This window comes from Oncorhynchus kisutch, linkage group LG25, assembly GCF_002021735.2.
Source record: "Oncorhynchus kisutch isolate 150728-3 linkage group LG25, Okis_V2, whole genome shotgun sequence".
Lineage (NCBI taxonomy): Eukaryota > Metazoa > Chordata > Actinopteri > Salmoniformes > Salmonidae > Oncorhynchus > Oncorhynchus kisutch.
This window is the reverse complement of record NC_034198.2, coordinates 21144050-21152081: the sequence shown is the minus strand read 5'-3', so window position 1 is coordinate 21152081 and position 8032 is coordinate 21144050. Positions and strand designations below refer to the sequence as shown.

The 8032-nt window shown below is 44.0% G+C and overlaps 1 protein-coding gene across 2 annotated transcripts; it reads right to left on the bottom strand.

Moving 5' to 3' along the window:
• Positions 1-193: 193 nt before the first annotated feature.
• On the bottom strand, positions 194-7210 carry ercc4 (excision repair cross-complementation group 4). Of its 2 annotated transcripts, XM_020460865.2 has the most exons (12): positions 7086-7210; positions 6738-6927; positions 6273-6453; positions 5825-6020; positions 5479-5686; positions 3624-3804; positions 3323-3448; positions 3018-3122; positions 2298-2871; positions 2094-2186; positions 1880-1992; positions 194-1763 (listed from the first exon to the last, which is right to left on the bottom strand). In XM_020460865.2, the coding sequence occupies exons 1-12, from the start codon at positions 7127-7129 to the stop codon at positions 1030-1032; spliced, it is 2745 nt and encodes a 914-aa protein (XP_020316454.1). In that variant the 5' UTR covers positions 7130-7210; the 3' UTR covers positions 194-1029. The 2 variants fall into 2 exon arrangements, with proteins under 2 accessions (XP_020316454.1, XP_020316455.1); XM_020460866.2 differs by having other exon boundaries at positions 6738-7210.
• Positions 7211-8032: the final 822 nt, after the last annotated feature.

Sequence of the window (8032 nt, the reverse complement as noted above, 5' to 3'; positions counted from 1 at the left end):
AATTTGGTGACGTAATCAGTAGTCAAACGGAAGCTTTGCGTTGCCTCGCCTGCATTCAAGACACAGGGGGCGCTCGAGTCTTCAGCTTAGATGGCAAATCATTCTACACCCCATAAGTGTATAAATACATGTTTATCGTTGGCAGCATTATATCATATAACTCTGAGCGAACAAAGAATTACAAATCATGAAGCACTTTCTGGCAAGTTTATTTTGAAAGAGATAAGACCAAACGATGAGTCCGTATTTCGAGCCAATGTTCAATACCTGAATATTTTAAGAGCCCTAGTCTAGTTCTGACAAACAGTATAAAAATGTTTCATTACCAACATTATCAGACAATTCATTCATCATAATAAAACCTAGTATTTAAACACTGCATTGTTGAGTAAGAGCTTGTAACTAAGCATTTCCCTGGGCAGTATTAATATATGTTGTATGCTGTAAATGCAACAAATAAACTTTAATTTGTTTTAAAACAGGGGTGTCAAACAAATTTCGCCCCGGGGGCCACATTTGATCATCAATTAGGTTTGGAGGGCCGCACTGAAACTGTGTTATATTTCCTTGCTGTTAAAACTGGAATTTTTGGTTTAGTTGGTTTAGTTTCTATTAGTTTAGTTTCTATTTGGTTTTAGTAATTTGAAAGTATATTGACATCGTTCCTCCCACACATTTATTTGATTGTTTTTATGAAACCACCCACAGACCGGATGTTTCACACTCGATTTAAAACACTTTCTGCTTACTGACTCCTCTGTATCCTCAGTTTTCCACTACAGTACTGCAAGTATCAAATCCAACAGCAGATCCTAAATATAATTCAGCTCATGTAAGCAAAACATCCATTTACATATTCAAAGATTTACAAAGTCAAAGTTGGATAACAAAATTCACAAACACGTACAATGACAACACAATTGAGTTCAGTCCATACACAAGGCACAGTTCCTTCCATAGTCTTTCTAAAAGTCAAACCTGAGCATAGCTGATATCACATATCAGCATCTGTTCCTTTAAAGTGTATGACTATTTACTTTTCTGAGCAGGGGCAGGGATGTCCACAGTATTATGCAGGAACTCATAGAGCGACTTCCCATTGCCAGCATGCCCCAGAATCTGTGCTAGCCTTTCCTGGCTTAGTTTGGCTAGGTGTGCCAGGCTATCTGCGTGTTTAACCAGAGCCCTGTAGTTCTTCGCATTAACCCCTGGCATCCGAAGCAGGAAGTCGTATGGCCCAGGGTTGAAGAGGTCAGCTGACTCTGCCACCGTGTCCGACTCGGCAGTGATGGCCTGGGCCGCGGCGGCATCCGGCTCGGGTCGACCTTTCTTCAGCTCCTGGAAAAGTTCTGCGGTGGCGTGTGGGGAGGGGCACCAAAGGATCCTGAGGCGGGGGAAGTGCAGGGTGAGGAGGGTCAGCTTGGAGGTGACGTCGTTAGCTGAGATCTCCTGGCGGAAGTCGGTGCGGGCCACCAGGGAAAAGGGCTTGGCCGAGTCGAACTCGATCAGCAGGACGGGCTTCCGGTAGTACCGTGTCATGGACAGGCACTGGGTGTAGAGGCGTCCGCTCTGAAGCGAGCCAATCAGGTCACTGACGCTCTTGCGCTCCACGCAGGTGTCGGCAGTGAGGATGTAATCGCCCACCTCCAGGGTGACAGGCTCGATGTCCAGGCCGCGTCGGTGGAGGAGGGAAGGGAGCTCACTGCGGAACTCACGCATGTCCACAATCACACGGGACGGCTCCTTGGGCTGCTCCTGGCCCCCTGATTGGAGAGACATGACATGAAATTATATCAACAAATCAGACTCAGATAGATGATGTGGATTGTAAGACATAAGCTGCCCAGTGTAATAAATCAGATTTAATCACATCACTTACCCGCTTTGCGTGTGTTGGTAGTAGAGTAAGCAGGCTCCTGACTCCTGCTCAGATCCAGGTTGGTGTCTTCTCTTCCCTCTCTCTCCTCAGGAACTACCATAGTGGCCTTCTCTCTGCAATCACACAGACACCCAGTCAGTCAGCACAGCTCACAAACTAACACATGGTATGGAAACTGAAGGATGATCATAATATAATGCAGCAGATGTCTGACCTGATGAGGTGTTCAAAGGCTTGTTTCTCTTTAGCCAGACCAGTCAAGTACCTCTGCTCCTCAGTGGAGCCACCATAGATCAGGAAGTACACCCTGAGAGGAGGAGGAAATGCGTCATGAGTGACTTCATCTGAGAAAAAAACAACATGTAATTCAGAAGATCTGTGTAAAATGAATAAGGGGATAAAGGTTTTGTTTGATTACCTCAGTGGTTTCCCCGGTCTGGAGGCTTTGTAAATCTCCAGCTGACGAACAAAGCTGAGCTCAGCGTCATAAAGCACCACAAAACTGGGCTCCACCTCGTGCAGTACCCGCGTCAGACTGTAGGGGTCAGTGCAGCCCCTCAGAGGGTGGATAACAGTCAATGGCTCTTTCAGAACACCGTAGTAGGCGTCAGACGACAAGTCTAACTTTAGCTCCTCCTCCTCCTTTTCCAACAGGCCTCCCTCATCCCCACTGCTGCCCATCACTTCTCCCTCATCCCCCTCTCTGTTTCCAACCATTTGAGTCAGGGTCAGAGACGGCCTCTTTTTACTCTTTGAGTTTGTCCTGGTTCCCGCCTTCCCTTTGGCTTTTTTTCCTTTGGTCTCTTTCTCAGGCTGTTGTTTCCTGGCCCAACTCTGGCCCTGTTGTTTGTGTGCGTCTGGGTCGAAAAGGGCATCTCTTTTGCCAATGGTGCGAGCGTAGAGTCTATTGAGTAGGGAGTCTGAGCCACGACTGATGTACTCATGAAGTTGAGCACAGGTTCTGTCATCACTGGCACAGATCAAGATGTGGCCTGGGGAATCAGACAAAGAATAGTGAGACTCATCACCTAGGACTGAACAGTTTACCAACGCATGTCATAGCTTTGGTAGGAATATGTTACGCTTTCTGTGTCCATATACAATACTTTATCTATATTGTAATTTGCTAGTGGCTGACCTGGTTTGAGTTCAGAGCTCTTGTTCTCCTTCTCTATCTCCTGCAGCACCTCTGTCAGAGCCTCCCACTTTGGGTTCTGCTCCAGCACCAGCACCCTCTTCACCTCTGGGGCAGACACACAAAAATCATTTTCTTCAGCTCCAGAAAGCATAAAATAAAATTGTATTGTTCGCATATACATTTTTTGCAGATATTATCATGGATGTAGCGAAATGTTCAAGCTCTTCCTCTGAAAGAAGTAGAATTACATATAATATAGCCATAGAGATTGTGCTTGAATGTATATTTTGAGAGCAGTTAGTTACCTGAAGTGCTTTGTTGTTTTTCTGTGTCAGCTCCCACCTTGAGTTTCTTCCTGGACTCAGGAATGCAGTACACCCGACTCCTGGCGTTAATAAACATGGAGGTGCTGGAGTCCAGGAACAACCACCCTGTTGAAATGAACCACAGTCAAGTGACATTTTTCCTTGAATCAGCATCTAGGGCTGCCGAACATAATGGAAGGGGAAACACAGAGACCTTCATATGATAGCTCTCCAATTAAACTAATGCAGTTAGCTATTCATATTATCTTACTCTTCAAGTACAGTTCTTACAACTTCTTACCAGAGTTGCTTCCAAAGTTTTTCTGGCTGGAGCGGAGTGACTCGAGGAGGTTGAGGAAGGTGACACAGTCGTACTGGGTGAGGTAGAGCAGCAGGGTACGTAAGATCTTCAGGTCCTGGACCAAAGACTTGGTCTTGGCTCCCAGCTGGTGCCACAGAGGGTCCAGGTAGTGACGGATGGTCTGGGGGGTCAAACAGGCACAACAAACAGGAATATGAGAGAAAATCTGTAAGTGGTCAATAGAGTACAGTGGATGCCTTGATTTAAGTAACGTCTGGAGTAGAGGTCGACCGATTAATCAGAATGGCCGATTAATTAGGGCCGATTTCAAGTTTTCATAATCGGTAATCGGCATTTTTGTACACCGATTATATTGAACTCCACGAGGGGACTGCGTGACAGGCTGACCACTTGTTATGCGAGTGGAGCAAGGAGCCAAGGTAAGTTGCTAGCTAGCATTAACTTATCATATAAAAAACAATCAATCAATCTTAACATTATCACTAGTTAACTACACATGGTTGATGATATTACTAGTTTATCTAGCTTGTCCTGCGTTGCATATAATCGATGCGGTGCCTGTTAATTTATCATTGAATCACAGCCTACTTTGCCAAACGGGTGATGATTTAACAAGCGCATTCGTGAAGAAAGCACTGTGTACCTAACCATAAACATCAATGCCTTTCTTAAAATCAATACACAATAATATATTTTTAAACCTGCAAATGTACTTAATATTGCCTGCTAACATGAATTTCTTTTAACTAGGGAAATTGTGTCACTTCTCTTGCGTTCTGTGCAGGAAGAGCCAGAATTGTACATAATTATGACATAACATTGAAGGTTGTGCAATGTAACAGAAATATTTAGACTTAGGGGTGCCACCCGTTAGACAAAATACGGAACGGTTCCATATTTCACTGAAATAATAAATGTTTTGTTTTTGAAATGATAGTTTCCGGATTTGACCTTATTAATGACCTAAGGCTCGTATTTCTGTGTGTTATTATATTATAATTAAGTCTATGATTTGATATTTGATAGAGCAGTCTGACTGAGCGGTGGTAGGCAGCAGCAAGCTCGTAAGCATTCATTCAAACAGCACTTTCCTGCATTTGCCAGCAGCTCTTCGCTGTGCTTCAAGCATTGAGCTGTTTATGACTTCAAGCCTATCAACTCCCGAGATTAGGCTGGCAATACTATAGTGCCTATAAGAGCATCCAATAGTCAAAGGTATATGAAATACAAATGTTAGAGAGAAATAGTCATATAATTCCTATAATAACTACAACTTAAAACTTCTTAACTGGGAATATTGAAGACTCATGTTAAAAAGAACCACCAGCTTTCATATGTTCTCATGTTCTGAGCAAGGAACTCAAACGTTAGCTTTTTTACATGGCAAATATTGCACTTTTACTTTCTTCTCCAACACTTTGTTTTTGCATTATTTAAACCAAATTGAACATGTTTCATTATTTATTTGAGACTAAATTGATTTTATTGATGTATTATATTAAGTTAAAATAAAAGTGTTCATTCAGTATTGTTGTAATTGTCATTATTACAAATATATATATAAAATTGTCTGATTAATCGGTATCGGCTTTTTTTGGTCCTCCAATAATCATTATCGGCGTTGGAAAATCATATTCGGTCGACCTCTATTCTGGAGACGAGCAGTGTGCAGTCATATTTTTATATCACTAACGCTAATATGAAGAACAATAAATGTACATTCACATTGAGTTGTGTTATGCATACAATGGTTTTTGCTGAACTGCAAGAAGTTGCAGTTAGTTTACTCCAGTGGGTATTGATGCTTAATTCCAATGTAACAAACAAGTCTGACCTTTTCAAAGGCATTCCCAAGGGTATTCTCCAGGGAGAGGTCCTCTGCCTCCAGCGTGGGGTTGTAGCGCTTCAGCTCCTTCAGACAGGCGTTCATGATGTCCAGGACAGAGCTCTGGATGGCCCTCATGGCCGGGGTCAGAGACACATGCAGCTCCACCACCTCTGGCTTGTGTCTGTCCAAAACCGAGTTCACTGACGCCTGGAACCTGAGAGGCGGGGAAACAGAGAGAGAAAAAGAGAGAGAGGTAGGAGCAGAAAGAGAGAACTATCCATCATCATCAATAATCCAAGAAGGTACCACACAAAGGAGTAAAAAAGTAAATAAAACAGTCTCCTCCACCCACCTGGGCCAGAGGAAAAGTTTCTTGACAAAGAGGTTCCTCATGACTCTCTCCACCTGACAGAAGCCTGAGGAGAAGGATGTGGCCTTGTCTGTGAAGGCCTTAATGAAGCCTGTCTTATTCTTCTGTCTGAACAGTCTCAAGATGAAGGCTTCCTGGCAAGACTCAATTATCTTATGAGCCCGGTACACCAGTATACCTGGGGAAAACAGAGAAAGTTGTGGGTCGGTGTAAACAAGGTAAATAAAGGGAAGCAGCACAAACAGAGAAAGGATAGTGCTTAGACAGAGAGAGAGCAATCTGAGTGTCCTTTTGAGCAACTACATCTTAGGGCATTGTCTTCACACATCCCAGTCTGATTTGTATCCAGGACCATTTGGTACCATTATCCATACTAATATAACATAACTGGTATGTAAAAACTCTAGTTTTGCCTACACTATATACTGACCCGAGATGAGGTGTGCAGGTATCCTGTCAGTGAGGAAGTCCACCACTAGGATACGGCTGGTGACAAACAGGACCCCTCCCTTTGTATAAACTTCGTAGCGCTCTGTACTCTGAACATCACTGGTTACTGTCCGGGGCAGGTGGCTCACTCCCTCAGCTCGCAGCTGCTCTGTGAAGAACTCCTAGCAGAGGAAATAGAAGCACAAATAGGAACATGGGTTATTGGTTACTGTTACAAACTTTCTACATAGAAAGACATGTAACGTTGTTCAAACTTCACCTAGAGTTCGATTCATGCAAGATCTGCAACCAAGGGGGGTCCACCCTAGCTGAAGCCCCCCTGATGCAACCTTGAAAGTCAAACAGGTGATGACAAGTAACCACCTATAATCGTTGTGTAACGTTGCCCCCTCCTGAACTGGGCCCCTGACCATTCGTTCCCCTAGCACCGCTATTATTCACCCACCTGCTCGGGCGTGGTAGTGTTCAGCAGCAGCACCAGACTCCCCTCCTCGGAGTACACCCGCATGAACTGCAGCAGGATGCGGTCTATCCCCATGCCTTCCGCAGTCACCAGCAGCCCGTCCGAGCCAAACAAACTCAGGAACATCTCCGTCTCAAATTCAAGTAGTTGACCAGCCATCTCCCTCCGTCTACTGTGAGTTGTTGTCAGTAATAATGTTGGTCAGTCAGTCAATATAGCTTGAATGCTATCTAGCTTGCTAGCTATTCAACATGGTTGTACTCTGCAAGAACGAGTCGGTAAAGAAAATACATTTAACTTGTTTGCTAACTAAAACTGCTTTCGGTATACCTGCATATCATCAGTTGTAAGAAAATAACCACACGTGCATACATTAGGAGTTATTCGGAGCTTCATTGTATTAGCCTGCACATCCCACCAATGTTTGGAAATCGCATATCCGGTCACGTAACGGTGAAGCGGGAAGAAGCGACAGGATTTTTAGCGCCATCTGCTGTAGTGGAATAGTAACTGTATACAGTAGGAATATGTACAGTATCCATCATACATACTGGACATGTACTGCACAGGAGGCTAGTGAGAGGAGGACGGCTCATAAATGTCTTGGATGGAGTAAATGGATTGGTATTAAACTCATGGAAACCACGTGTTTGATGTGTTTGATACCATCCCATTCATTTCGTTCAAGCAATTGCGATGAGCCTGTCCTCCATAATTAAGGTACCACCAGCCACCTGTGATGTACTGTATAACCCAACTTATTATCATGCATAGTGTCCACCAGGGGATTTTGAGAGCCAGCAGGGAAATGCAATCAGGTGACAAAATCTACAATATTTACCACTAACAAAACACTAATGATTCCTCTGGGGAGGCATAGGGAACACTGCAGTGAAAAGACCATGACAAGGTAGAGTGGTTGCATAAGTGTGTGTATGTTGTGCTGCTAAATTGTACCCAGCTGGACTATGTTCTATGTCCTGCCAACCCACGTTTCTCCATAATCAGTGAAGAGGCAGTGTCTAATCGTAGCTCAGAATAGGACAGGCTTGTAAATGACACTGGAGGAGGAGGAGAAGGAGTGGGGGAGGGTTCTGTCTGCTTCAGACAGCACACACACACACACACACAGCTCCCGCTCCTCCAACCCTGGCTCTCCTAGTCAGATGGAGATGTTGTTGACATGACTCACCTCAGAACTGTAGCTATAACACTGTGACCTGCATTTACATGCTTTAATATTTACATTCATACCAGTATTCACATTTTGGTACATT

What these genes read in the sequence shown, in the direction of transcription:
- ercc4 (XM_020460865.2), bottom strand. Translation starts at nt 7,129, where the DNA reads ATGTATGCACGTGTGGTTATTTTCTTACAACTGATGATATGCAG. An exon ending in TTACAACTGATGATATGCAG is followed by an intron (nt 6,928 to 7,085) that starts GTATACCGAAAG and finishes AACAACTCACAG; the next exon opens with TAGACGGAGGGAGATGGCTG. An exon ending in ACCTGCACACCTCATCTCGG is followed by an intron (nt 6,021 to 6,272) that starts GTCAGTATATAG and finishes TGTTTTCCCCAG; the next exon opens with GTATACTGGTGTACCGGGCT.